The following is a 15,071-nucleotide window of genomic DNA, read 5'->3' as shown; positions in this document are numbered from 1 at the left end:
AGATACCAAAAGAGAATGTAACTTATAGGGATTAGTTTTAGAATACATAAAAATTAAATTTGCAGAAAATCATTACACAAAATTATACAGTTAAATTTTAAAAAGTTTAATTTCGGTGATTTAAATTTAAGATATTTAAACTAATTAAAATAAACAGAAGTTTGTCTATTAATCTCCTAATTCAATCTTTTCTCATATTCATGAGCCATCTTCCCCGTCCGCTCCCTGCAATTGCAAATTCTATCCCCATTGTGCGATCCTTCATCCTTTAAAAAGGATGAGAATCCAGAGAAAATGTATTAATTAAAAAAAAAAAAAAAAAAAATGTTGCTTCCGGTTCCGTAGTTATCACGTGTGTTTGTGTAGCTCTGCGCGAGTGGTATCTTAGTTATTTTTTGACAGTTTTTGCAATTAGTTTCGAAGTCATGGCTGGATAAAATTTAAGAGAACATCCCAAAACGTTCGAAATATGTTTTGATGATAGCTTTTTAATTGCATTTTATGAACCGACGCAAATTAGGTCACAAACCAGTACTGATTCATGGACTGCTGATTGGAAACCACCGGTCCGTATTCAAAATTTAAACTCCTTTTAGATTTTTAAATATTTCAAGGTTGCACTACTGATCACGTGGCAAAGAGAGAAAAGGCATATAAAATATATGGCTGGAGGAAGAGCCTTCAAAATTGCAGGTTTATATATAACCTGCATAGTTTTAAACTTTGCTTTGAAGGATGCTTTTGCATATCCAGGAGCTCACATTTGGTGAGTATGGGCTTGGCAAACCCAGGGTCCTGAGCTGGATATCATTTTTCTTCTCCTTCTTGGTGATTCTTTTCTGCTTCTCTCTCTCTCTCTCTCAGGGTAATTTGGGAATTTTTATTTTTTATGCTGGTGCAGCATAAGTCTCAGGCTTCCTTGCACCATGTGGCTAATAATAATAATAATCTGGTGAGCATGGGTTTGGCAAACCCAGGATCCTGAGCTTGATATCACCATTATTCTCTTTCTTGGTGATTCCTTTCTACTTTTGATTCTCTCTCTCTCTCTCTCTCTCAGGGTATCTCATGAATTTTTTTTGGCTGGTGCAGCATAAGCCTCAGGCTTCCTTGCATCACATGGCTAATAATGATAACAAGACCTACTGTGAGGAAAGAGTTTGAACATTATTAATTAATATAGTTTTGTATATTACACATTCAAGTTGCATAAAACTAAGTTCTGCTATATAAAGTAATAAAATATTATTATTATTATTAATATCCATATGATGCAAGGAAGCCTGAGGCTTATGCTGCACCAGGAAAAAAAAAAAAAAAAAAAGTTCCCGAGTAACCCTGAGAGAGAGAGAGAGAGAGAGAGTCAAAAGTAGAAGGGAATCACCAGGAAAGAGAAGAATGATGATATCCAGCTCAGGACCCTGGGTGTGCCAAGCCCATACTCACCAGATGTGAGCCCCCGGGGTTAATATACATGGACAATGTACTTTATAATTGATCTCCTTTCCCCAAATTACACTGTAGACTTCAACTTTTAAAAGAAGGGGAAGATGTATTGTGTATGTGTTGCAAGTTCAAACCTGTATGCCATGTAACGTGTTACTCTGTGCAGTATGCTTCTGCAAAAAGTACACATCCCATTAAAAAACAATGGCATTAATATAATAGCTGTAGCTGCAAAAAATCAGATAAGGGATGAAGCTGTAAACACCTCTAGCCACCATGGCTGTAGTGGAGTATAAATCATTTTTATTACTAAACCTGTCCATTATTTTGCCATCTTCACATTTTGTGAGGTTCAGTTTTATTATTTGGGGCGTCAGAAGGATCTTCAACAATAAGAAACTTTCAGCAGTGACCCTCAAAAATTCATTCAGTAAATAGGTTAATAACTGAAATAATGTTTTCTAAAATAACAAAAATTGACATGGATTTTGAATTTTGATTTTATTAAAAAAATGAAGTTCAGATAAATATGAACACAAATACATAACTGAAGTAATTACAAATTTATAAAATGGTGATTATATATATATATAATCACCATTTTATAGCTCCAAGCCTTTTTAATTTTTTATTAGCATTTGCAAAAGTTTGCACTGCACTTTTTTTTCTTTTGTCTGTTTTTCTCAAAGTAACTTAGTTTATGCAGTTATAACCCAGAAACTTTCATTTAATTGTTCTCTAACAAGCAAGGTTCTTAAAAAAAAAAAAAATACAATCAAAATCATGCCTATTAGTTTTGCTAGTAGGCGAAGCATATTGGAATTAAATCTTAAGTAGTTTCACACTTTCACAGTAATTTGCAAACACACATTATTGATAAGCTATTTCACTAAACTTATTCTTAATAGGTTAACCAACTTCGACTTTGAAAATGATTATTTACTGGTGTAATTTCTTACCATTATCTTGGTTCAAAATGGAAATTTTACAAAACAATGGAATGTTTGTTAATAAAATATGTTATTTATTGTAATAAATTATGTGCATAACAAACCAGTCTGGTGCATTCCTGTCCATTCTGAGCCCTGCCCACCATAGGTAAAAAAATTTAAAAGGAGGAAAAATAAATTGTATTTACATCAATTGAAAAAGTGCATTTGTATTTGTAATTTTAAATTTGTTTTATAAATAAATGATGTACACTATATGACAAAATATATGGATACCGCTTCACAGATGTGTATAGTGTCAGAAGTATTCCTTTGCATGTATACAGCTAAGTTCCAGGGGCTCACATCTGGTGTGTATGGGCTTGGCACACCCAGGGTCCTGATGATATCCTGAGCTGGATATCATCATTCTTCTCTTTCTTGGTGATTCCTCTCTCTCTCTCTCTCTCTCTCCCTTTGGGTAACTCAGGAATTTTTTTTTTTTTGGCTGGTATAGCAAAAGCTTTTAGTTTGAGCATGCTCAATGCCAATGGTATTCTTCATCTTTCTCAGAATAATCACCTCAGAGGGCATAAATTCAAATTGAGGAAGGACGGATGTCGGATAGATGTGCGGAAATTTGCCTTTGGCCAGCGGGTGGTTGGTTGGTGGAACCGACTTCCATCACTTGTTGTTGAAGTTGATAGCCTAAACAAATTTAAAGCTCAACTGGACAGGTATTTCGAACGAACGGAGGGGTGAAATGGGAGAGGGTTTTTTTTTTTTTTTTTTTTTTGGCTGATGCTGAATAAGCTTGCTTTCTTGCATCATATGCCTCTGCTAATGCTAATGCTAATGCCTCAGGCTTCCTTGCACCATATAGCTAATAATAATAAATAATAAAATCATACCAGTATAAATCTTGTGGGTCTGCTTTTGTAGTAGCTATATGTTAGAAGTTTGTGGATCAGGACCTACACACTTTGAACATGGGGTGGCATTGGATGTCACATCGGTAACCCTTGTGTATATGCAGCTGCAACTCATCTGAGCCCACAGAATCCACTGTGTCAAAAGTTATTCAGAGTTAGGCAATCATCTTTCCTCAATTTGAATATATGCTTCCCTTATATGTGTAGTATGAGAAAGAGGAAGGATTCCATTGTCATTGAGCATACCTAATCCATTCATAGCCCAAACCTCCTTAGTCAGATCTTACAGGTGCCCAGTCTCTGTGTAGCAATTTGCAGAACTGAAGCCTTTCCTGGTAAGGGCAGCCTTTTGTTTGCCTTGCCAATTTTGTTGCTCTTCTCCTCATCCATTCCAACAGGTTCACATTGTTCTGCAAATAAGGCTTCCAGATCTCTATGCAGAACTTGAGATGTGGTCTAACTATTGTCTTTTACAACAGGATAATCATCTCCTTATCCTTACTGGCAAAATTCCTGTATATCATTGATAAAACCCGATGAGCCATCCCGACAGCTTATCTGCACTGTTTAGAGAACTTCATATTTGACTGCACAATTACTCCCAGTCTTTTTCATTCTCCACTACCCTGAGTGCAGTACCACATGTTAATCTGGTATTGCTACTCCCTATGAATCCATTTCCTTTGTTACTGCATCATAGTATTCAGACAAGACCACCCCTTATCAAATCTTTGTTGTAACTGCAGTATAACTGTATTCCTGTCTAGACAGCCTTGCATTACTTCTTTAACCAGTGACTCCATTATTTTCCCTGGAACAGAAGTCAAGCTAACAGGTTTGTAATTACTCACATTATCCTTTGATACTCTTTGTGAATTGGACTTACATTTGCACATCTTCAGTCTGTAAGGACCTCCCTTCCCCAAATCCAAGGATGCTCTCATAATCATGACTAATGGTTTGCTTATCTCTGTTGCAGCCTCCCCTAATTGGATAGATCCCATCCACTCCTGGTGCCTTTTTTATATTTAGCTTTAACAATTTCTCTTCTACTTTCCTCTCAGGATTACCCTGGAGGGTAATTCCTATCAGAGTATATTGTGTTGAATAAGAAGTATGGTGTAGGCATTCTGTTATAATGTAGATGAATTTTTTGGTGTTGTACATATTCTGCTGGTAATTTTCTTTTATCTAAATCACTTTAGTAAATTAAAGAAAGATGAAAGTATTTACTTTTAATTTCTTGATCAGATGTACTAGTAAGAGGGTTCAAGATTGCCTCCCTTAGTGATATTTATCAATAATATAGTTTACTTCAACCCAGCTACTATACCAATGAGGATATAATTTAGAAAAGTTTTCAGTTTTATTCAACATGTGGTTGTAGATGCAAATTATTCAATGAGTTAAATAGACTTGTCATTTCTGTATTGTCTTTTTCATTAGTTATAATTTTGAATTCACTTTTCAGACTTCCCATACACTGGGTTTATGGTTTACGAGGAATATTATGTATTTTATAAATTAATGAACTCTGTTAATAAAAAAAAAATGGTTAGGACTCTGGTGATTATGTGAATTTATATGTTTTGAATTTAAGTGCATAACGCATTTGTGTAAAATGCAAAGGCACACTGTTAGTAAATGTCTTTAGTATACTTTTTTTTCTTTCTGCATTGAGTATACCATTGTCATTTATTTGCTCCAAGTATTTGCCCATTCTCTCTCTAAATTTATATAAACTTCCAACCTTCACAAGAGTAGGTTGAGAGTTTATTCCAGTTTATATCTGACAGAAATTTTGTGACAATAATTGTAATAAATGTAAAATAAGTAATTATTAACTCATTGATAATTTGCACATTTTTTTTTTTTTTTTTTTTGATTTTTAGTATTGAATTTCTAAAGTGAACTTTTTTCTTTCTTTCTTTTTTTTTTTTTTAACTTTCTACATTCTAAATTTAAATGCAAATATTTTCAATTTCAGCCACTTCTAATATGGATCAAGCTTATAAAGTTGCACATGAACAGTTTGTAACTGGTTTTAATGGAACAACAAATGGAGAAATTTATGTTTTGACTATGGTGATACCAGTATCTTCCTTTCTGTTTTCTGTGTTACTGCCTTGTTTAGTTGTAGAATCAAAGCAACTCTCCTGGAGGTAAAGTATTAAATGTTAAATGTAAAAAATATTTTTATAACATACAGTAATAACATTTAATAATAAAACATATTGTTAAATGAAAAAAAAATTAAATGTAAAAATATTAAACTTTTAGCAATCAATATTTTTTTCTGTATGAACAACTACAGTATTAAATGTAATTTTTTAAAAATAAATATATGAAATTCTATTTCTGATATTACAAAACAATTATAATCTTTAAAATCTCGATGCTTAATGTGAAAAAAACAAGAATTTAATATTCTTATTTGTTTATTTTTTTTCCTATAACAAAAAGAAGCTTACTATATAATTAAGAAAATTTCCATTTTGGATCACTGACTGCTAATTAGTATAATTTTTCTCATAAGAGAAAAATTGTAATCTATACTTGTTTAGTACAGCAGGTTGATCAGTCTTTTCATATATATATATATATATATATATATATGATAGGTGGAACAGGACCAGGGTATGTCTGCCAGGGGCAAAGGTTGATGACGTTGTAGAGCGAATATCCTTTTAAGGACACAAAAGGTGATATAGTTGTACACGTTGGCACTAATAATATTAAGAGTAGGAGACCGGCAGAATTACTTAACAAGTACAGGTCACTGTTGAACAAAAGCCGAGAATTAGGGTTGAATTTGAAAGTGTCTGCAATTCTTCCCAGACACGATAGGAGGGAGTATATGATGAGAGCCTTGTCGATCAATTCGGCCCTGGAAAGATTGTGCAAGGCTCAAGGGGTAGAATTTTTTTCAGCCTGGACTCTACTTGTTAACAGGAGAGATTGCTTCTACAGGGATGGCATACACTTAAATAGAAAGGATGCAAGAATATTTGCTGATGCTATCGAGGCAGTGTTAGGTGGGTCGGAAAACTGCTAGCTTGGGGGGAGACAACGACCAATAGATTGACAGTAGCCACTGGCAGAGGTGAAAGAGATTCTTGCACTGCTTCTATTAGAATGAGCAGAAGCCTGAAAAACAAGATGCATGATATTTCAGAGAATGCTGGGAGCCATTGCGGTACAAGTAAACACATGGGTTGTGTTAGGGTAGCTAAGAATAGAAACAGGTGCAGGTATACTTGCGTGTACACCAGTGCTAGGAGTTTAGTAAATAAATTTGATGAATTTGAGGTATTGCTCAAAACATCAAAGGCAGATATTGTTGGGATATCAGAGACATGGTGTCACACAGATATAAGGGATGCAGAACTGGAATTTGGGGAGTACAACGTCTACAGAAAGGATAGACAGGATAGGAAGGGGGGAGGGGTTATGCTATTAGTTAAGAAACACATAAAAACCAAGGAAGTGAAGCCAGTCGACATCGCTGGACAGTGCAGTGAGTTGAGTCAGTTTGGTGTGACATAAGCATTGGGAGATCAAAATTGAGAGTAGGAGTGTGCTATAGGCCTAATGACTCTGATGAGTATAATAAGAAACTGTACAGGGAAATAGAGTGGGCCAGTAAATCAGAGAGTCTTATAATGGGAGATTTTAATTTCTCAGATATTGACTGGAATTTGGGGGCTGGTTACTCACACACTAGCAGGGCTTTTGTGGATTTATTGGATGATTGTTTTCTACATCAGCATGTTCGGGAGGCAACTAGAGGGAGTAATACTCTTGATTTGATTATCAGCAGTGATTCTTCATGCATTAAGAATCTGCAGATAAATGAACCACTAGGTGGCAGTGATCGCAGTGTGCTGAAGTGGGATTTACTCAAAGAGGTAACTACCATTAGGGGTAAAGGGAAGGGTTATTGCTTCCGCAAAGGCGACTACGATGGACTGGGACAGTATTTAAATTCTATACAGTGGGTCCAACTGATGATGTTACCAACAGCAAATTCAAAATGGGAAGCATTCAAAGAACTTATCTTGGAAGCTACTGGGCTTTACATACCAACTAAGAAATATTGTTCAAGGTTTAGGCCAAAATGGATGTCAGATGAACTAATGAGGCATATGGCAGAGAAGAAAAATGCATGGGATACTTACAAATTAACACATGACACAGAAGCCTATGATAGATACAAGTTGATATGCAACCAAGTTACAAAGGAGGTTAGGCAGGCGAAGGCAGATTACGAGAAATCCTTGGCAAGGGATGCAAAGAAAAACAGCAAAGAGTTCTTTACTTATGTAAACTCTAGAAGGAAGGGGATGAATCAGATTGGTCCACTTGATATTGATGGGTCAACTGTTGATGATCCTGCTCAGGTAGCTAACAAACTAAATGAATATTTTGCATCGACATTCACACATTAGGAGTTATTCAGCGAGGGGAATGCCAGAGGTGTATTCAACTCTAGCAGTAAGCTACAGAATCTTGAAATAACTGGGAGTAAAGTGGAGGAGAAACTGTTGAAGATAAACACAAGAAAGGCACCCGGGGTGGATGGGATCTATCCAGTTATATTAAAGGAGGCAGCAAAGGAAGTAAGCAAACCCTTAGCCATAATTATGAGAGCTTCCTTGGACTCAGGGGAGGTACCCATAGACTGGAAATGTGCAAATGTGACCCCAATTCACAAAGGAGGATCAAAGGCTGACACAAGTAATTATAGACCCGTGAGCTTAACTTCTGTTCCAGGAAAATTAATGGAGCCACTGGTTAAAGAAGCACTGCAGGATCATTTAGACAAGACTTCAGTTATAGCTCAGACACAGCATGGTTTTGTTAAGGGGAAGTCTTGCCTGACCAATTTGATTGGATACTATGATGCAGTCACAAAAGAACTGGATGCAGGGAATAGCTTTGATATTATATACTTGGATCTTAGAAAGGCTTTTGATACTGTTGCACATGGAAGACTGCTACACAAATTGGAGCAGTGTGACATTGGAGGCAAATTGCTGCTATGGATAAAGAGGTGGTTGAGGGGGAGAAGACAGAGAGTGGTAATCAATGGACACTGCTCATCATGGACTAATGTTATTAGTGGAGTCTCTCAGGGCTGGGTCCATTATTGTTTTCTGTATTTATAAATGATATTGATGATGGTATATCAAGCTTAATGTCCAAGTTTGCAGACGATACAAAGGTTGGCAGGGTTGTCAAGGACACTACTGACACTATGCTGCTGCAACAGGATCTGGAAAGGTTGAGCAGATGGGCTGAGAGGTGGCAAATGAAGTTTAACATTGACAAATGTAAAGTACTACACATGGGAAACAGCAACCCCAGAACAACGTATCAACTCTGTGGTACTACACTGACAGTGGTAGAGAATAAAAGGGACTTGGGGGTGGTTGTGCAGGCAGATATGAAGTTCTCTGAGCAGTGCAGACGGGCTGCAAGAGTAGCTCATGGAGTATTGTCAATGATATACAGGAATTTTTCCAGCAGGGATAAGGAGGTGATTATTCCCTTGTATAAGGCAATGGTCAGGCCACACCTAGAGTACTGTATACAGGTCTGGAGGCCTCATTTCAAGAAGGATGTAGAGCTGCTGGAACGGGTACAAAGAAGGGCAACAAGATTAGTGAATGGAACAAAGGGGTGCTCTTACGAAGAAAGGCTTAAGTTTTGCAAATTACAGTGTCTGGAGACTAGGCACCAGCGAGGTGATCTGATAAAGGTGTATAAAGCCTTGAATGGTTTGAGCATGCTCAATGCTGATGGGATTCTTCCTCTAGCTCAGAATAATCACCTGAGAGGGCATAAATTCAAATTGAGGAAAGACAGACGTAGGATAGACGTGCGGAAATTTGCCTTTAGCCAGAGGGTGGTTGGTTGGTGGAACAGACTTCCATCCCTTGTAGTGGAGGTTGATAGCCTAAATAAGTTTAAGGCTCAGCTGGACAGGTATTTTGAACGAACAGAGGGGTGAAGTGGAAGTGGTTTTTTTTTTTTTTTTTTTTTTTGCTGATGCTGCATAAGCTTGCTTTCTTGCATCAAATGCCTCTACTAATGCTAATGCTATATATATATATATATATATATATACATATATATGAAATATATATATATACACTGGTGTTCAAAGAAAGTGCATCACCCCTTAAAATTGTAATTGCAGTCTGAATAACGTAAGTATATGGCAGTATTTCTCACAGATTTCATCAGATAAGATTGACACGCTCAGGTGATGCCATAATATTGCATCAGCTGTCACTTTCAGCTATATAAGCACACTCTGCAAGAGTTTGTCATTCCTTGCTTGTGTCAGGATGGCAAGTTATGTGCAGTTGACGCCATGAAGAAAGAATGCTATTGTTGCTTTACGTGAGGAAAGATGTTCTTCCCTTCATATTGCTTATAGAGTGTCTTGTAATAAGTCAACAGTGAGTAGATTTCTTTCCAAACTCAAGAATACTGGTTCTGCTGATAGGAGAAAAAGGATCTGGATGCAAACAAGTCTCTATGCCAAAACAGAACTGCATTTGAAGCACTTATGCCTTAAAAACCATAAAGCTTCTTCATCTAAAAACTCGATGTTATTGCTTTTGCGAAAATACGAATAACTGGAATTGTGTGGGTTTTTATGTTATTATGGTGAATTGTCCTGTCTGAGCCGAAAAGAGAATGGGAAGAACATACAGGAGTGGTAGCAAGTGCAATAACAGTCAGAAGACACCTCTTCAAAAATGGACTTGTAGCCTGTTTTCCTAAGAAGAAGCCCCTCCTCACACAAAAAATGAAAAGGCCTGATTATTTGGTGTAAGGAGCATGTCAAATGGACCCCTGAGCAGTGGAAATCAGTTATTTTCTTGGATGAGAAGAAATTCAAACTGCATGGCTCTGATGGGAGACAAACGATTCGCCATAGACGTGGTGAAGAATACCATCCAGACTGTATGGTGTCTACAGTAAAATTCTCTGAGTCAAATGATATGCGGGTGCATTTTGCATCGCGGAGTAAGTCACCTGGAGTTTATAAAAGGTTCCGTAAATGCCAATGGATACCTGACTAAATTGAAAGGCAAATTGCTGCCAACCATTAGAGACCATTTTAACCTGCCAAGTAACTGCATCTTTCAGGATGACTCTGCTCCTTGTTATCTGGTGAAAAGTGTAAGTAGGCACTTCTTTAGTTACTTTAGCTTCATTTCTGCATTAGAGGTTCAACAGTAATGTGTTTACATTTGTTACAGGTGAAAAAATGGTTGGAAGAACAGTCCATTACAACTGTTAGCTGGCCAGGAAACAGCTCGGACCTGAATTCTATAGAGAACTGTTGGCATCGCATGGAATGTGCAGTTGCCAGAAAGAAATCAAAGACCCTTCGTGAACTTCAGGAAGCCATAATTCTGTTGAAGAAGGAGACAGCAGTCTCCGAAAGCTTCAGGTTTTATCGCTTTTAATCCAGTTTATTTTAGATAATTTTATTGCTTCAGTATATTTTTAACCACATTTTCAACATTTTATCATAATTTATTGTAATATTTTAGTCTTCCGATAGTGTATCACAGTATTTCATTATATTCTGTATATTTTATTTTTATAGTAAAATTTTTAATTCCTGGCTGGTGTTGGTCTTTAATTATTGCAGTATAGCCATAATTCATGTTTGGAACCACGAACATCAGTTGATTATCTTCAGAAATTGATCTTGTCAATGTCTCGACGGTCATCAGGGTCAGAGGTGGTTCAACTAAATATTAGTTTGCACCTGGCGAACCTTTCATTTTGTTATCCATTTAAAATGATAAAATGGAGCAAATTGAGGGCTTTTGAAAACATTTCAGCTATAATTGTCGTGTTTACAAAACCGTTGTATAAAGGTTGCAAATGCTGATTTTGGAATATTACTTAGCTATTTTTTTTTAGCTTATTTATTACTTAGCTTATTTATTATTTTTTATTACTTAGCTTTGCCTTAGCTATTAATAAATATCTTTTGTTTATATTTCTATTTGTGATGCTAGTCAATCTAACATATCATTGCTAAAAAGGGTTAGAAATGTGAAATGCGATGCACTTTCTTTGAACACCAGTGTACACACACACACACACACACACACACACACACACACACACACACACACACACACACACACACACACACACACACACACACACACACACACACAGGCAGTTCTCGCTTTACGAGTTCCCGGGTTTACAAGTTTTTTTTTTTTTTTCAAGTATCAACAAAATCGAAAATATGAACATTAATTGCAAAAAATGAATGTTAAACAATCATAATTACTGCATTTCAAACCACGCGCATAGCTATACGATACAGTGTACCCAGCTTTACGATATTAATCTGTTACCATCATATCGCGAAAATATCATAATGTGAACCCAATAACACATTGTTTTTTGGTAATTCATTCCACGACCTCGGAAGTTCAAATTTTCGCTATATAACTCCCTAAAAGGTCATTTTTATAGTGTAAATTGTATTAGTTACCAATTCAAACCATTAAACGCACTACACTTTCATCGTTATCATATGTTATAAGAACCAATTTTGAATGGCTTTGTGATATTTTTCTAAAGCACATTTCTGGAAGTCACGACCATAAAACAATAAAAACAATTTGCACTTTCCGGTTTATTGGGCTTTTCTGTTACTGCAAGCAATTATAAATGGGTGGTAAACTCGATGTTATTGCATTTGCAAAAATACCGATAGCTGGAATTGTCTGGGTTTTTACGTTATTATGGTGAAATGTGTTTGTCCTTTACTGAAATCTTCAGTCGTATAAAAAACATAAATACATTTTCAGAATCTTCTCTTCATTCCTTTTTTTTTAATTCGTAAACTTGTTACTCCGCGCAAATCGTGTTAGTTGCAATTTGTGTGTTCTGTTAAAAAATGCTTATGCATGCTATTGATATTTATAAAGAAAAGAGAAGATTATCATGGAAATAAATGCTTCTTGAAGCATTTCTGAAGAAGACAACTCCTTGTGCAACAAACCAGTGAGTGCTGACCCAATAATGAGTGATCAATGAGTGTGCATCTAGTCGATGATGAAGAATAAACATTCTTTAACATTTGTTGTTATTATTTGGTTTTTAGGAGCATTAACAGCTAAGGCCATATTGCTCGGGGGATATGTGGTGGTCATTCCCTGACCTTTCCACATCCTCCGTATTTGGTGGTCACGGGCTCGAACCCCGGTCTAATCAAGAAGCGTATGCTATGCACTGCTGCTCCTGCCCACCTGGCTTAACATTTGTAAGTCATAAATAATTTCTCTATTATTATAATTTGCTTGATTTTACAGGCAACATTTTCATTTCTTTGGATAAATCAATCATTGTTTAAACATAAACTAATTATCTAACTAATTTCGTTGTTGATAATATAACCCCTATTTTTAACATGTCTATGGGAAATAAATTCCTGCTTTACGAGCACACACTAGGAATGAATTAACTCGTAAAGTCGAGAACTACCTGTATATATATTTATTTATTAGTATTAGTATAAGTAGTGGCAATTGTTGCAAGAAAGCAAACTTATACAGCATCATCCAAAAAAAAAAATCTTTCCATTGAACTTATCCATCCCCTCCAATAGTTTGTCTAGTTCTTCCTTAAATTATTTAAGCTATCAACTTCCACAACAGAAGGAAGTTTATTCCAGCAATCAAAACCACCTGCTGGCTAAAGGTAAACTTCCACACATCTCTTCTGCTACAGTTCCTCCTCAGTTTCAATTTATGCCCCTTGTGTGCATACTCTGAGCAAGAGGAAGAATACTACCATCAACATTGAGCTTGCCCAATCAATTCAAAGCCTTAAACACCTCAATCAGATCACCTCACAGGTGCCGTCTCCAGATGCTGCAATTTGCAGAACGGATGTGTTACTTTGTGAGAGCACCCTTTTATTTCCTTCACCAATTTCATTGCCCTTCTCTGTACTCGTTCTAGTAGCTCCACATTCTTCCTAAAATGAGTCCTCCAGACCTGTATGCAGCACTTAAGATCTGGCCTGACCATTGCCTTAAACAATGGGATAATAACCTCCTTATCCCTTCTAGAAAAATTCTTGTATGTTATTGACAAAACTGTATGAGCTGTTCTGGCAGCTTGTCTGCACTGTTCAGGAACTGCTTCATACCTGACTGCAGAATTACCCCTAGGTCTTTTACATTTTCCACTACCCCAAGTGTAGTTCCACACAGTTGGTGTGTTAATCTGGGATTACTGCTACCTATATGCAGTACAAGATTCAGAAAAAATTGGTGTAGAAAATGAAAAAGACCTGCGGGTAATTGTGCAGTCAGACATGAAATTCTCTGAGCAGTTCAGACATGTTGACAGGATAGCTCATGGGTTTTTGGCAGTGATACACAGAAACATTGCTGGCAGGGATAAGGAGGTGATTACCCCTTTGCATAAGACCATGGTTACACCACATCCTGAGTACTTATACTTACTATATAAGCTGCAACATGTTGGGATTACTGAAAAGATTCTAAGATGGATTGCCAGGTGATGTGAAGGTAGAAGGCAGAGGGTTGTGATTAATAGATATTATTCAGATTGGTATAACGTCAGGAGTGGAGTACCGACGGACCAGTTCTTGGACCACTGTTGTTTCTGATTTTCATTAAAAACATCGACAAAGGGATAAAGGCATGATATCAAAATTTACTGATGATGTGAAGATTTGTTGTGTTGTTAATGATCAGTGCCAAGCAGTGCTCCTTCAGGATGACTTGAATACACTTCAAAAATGGTCAGAAAAGTGGCAGCAATGTTTTAATTTGGCAAAATGCAAGGTTTTACACTTGATGAATAGCAGCCATAAATTAAATTATACACTGGGTTTGAATTTAAAACAGTAGATGGAGAAAGGGATCTGGGAGTTATGATACGACAGATATGAAGTTTTCTGAGCAGTGTAAATAGGCAACTAGGAAAGCCCATGGAGTCCTATCGATGTTTTATCGAATGTTATCCTGCAGAGATAGGGAGGTCATAATCTCACTGGATAAGGCAATTGTAAGACCACATTTGTAATACTGTGTTCAAGTATGAAAACCTCATCTGATAAAAGACCTTGAACTTCTTGAAAGGGTCCAAAGAAGGGAACTCATGCGGTGAGATCAGCAAAAGTGTGATGACTACAGAGCTTGGCAACCAGGCAAGCCTTATAAACCAGGTTGAGTTTAGAAGACTCTGAGAGGGATTAGTAAAATGAATGAAGGTAGAATTTTTCACTGTTATAAAGAATTCCAGAACTAGGGGACATAAATTCAAATTACAGGAGGAGAGGTTTATATTAGATTGTAGGAAGTGTTTTTAGCCAGTGAGTTGTTGATTGCTGGAACAAGTTGCCTTTGCAGGTAGTTGAGGCCGATGGTTTGAATAAACTCAAAGGTCAACTGGATAGTTACCTATGTGAGGAGGAAAGCACATAATTTGTATTTTCTTATCTACTTTTTTTTTGTTATTTTGCCAATGCAGCAAAAGCCTGTGGCTTCCTTGCACTATAATACTATTACTATAGTAGCAGAAATTGTTTGAGTTTATTGGGTGACTCTTTTCTACAGCAGTATGTTTGTGATATTGCTGTAGTTTGGATAGTGGAATGACCCCCTCTCAAAAAAAAAAGTTACAAAGTTTTATCTTATAATTATTTTTATTATTATATAAAATTATTATATAAAAAT

The 15,071-nt window shown here is 36.4% G+C and overlaps 1 protein-coding gene across 1 annotated transcript in view; it reads left to right on the top strand.

The window, feature by feature from the left end:
• The first annotated feature begins 440 nt into the window (after positions 1-440).
• Positions 441-15,071, top strand: part of LOC150080099 (glucosaminyl-phosphatidylinositol-acyltransferase PIGW-like) — a 63,255-nt gene continuing 48,624 nt past the window's right edge. The window contains exons 1-2 of the mRNA XM_090381674.1: positions 441-566; positions 5,295-5,469. Coding sequence (XP_090237800.1) covers positions 5,306-5,469 — 164 coding nt within the window. The 5' untranslated portion in view covers positions 441-566; positions 5,295-5,305. The remainder of the gene's footprint in view (positions 567-5,294; positions 5,470-15,071) is intronic.

Source organism: Mastigoproctus giganteus, chromosome 9 (assembly GCF_048544385.1).
Source record: "Mastigoproctus giganteus isolate SK-2022 chromosome 9, ASM4854438v1, whole genome shotgun sequence".
In the NCBI taxonomy this organism is placed as follows: domain Eukaryota; kingdom Metazoa; phylum Arthropoda; class Arachnida; order Uropygi; family Thelyphonidae; genus Mastigoproctus; species Mastigoproctus giganteus.
This window is presented reverse-complemented; position numbering and strand designations above follow the sequence as displayed.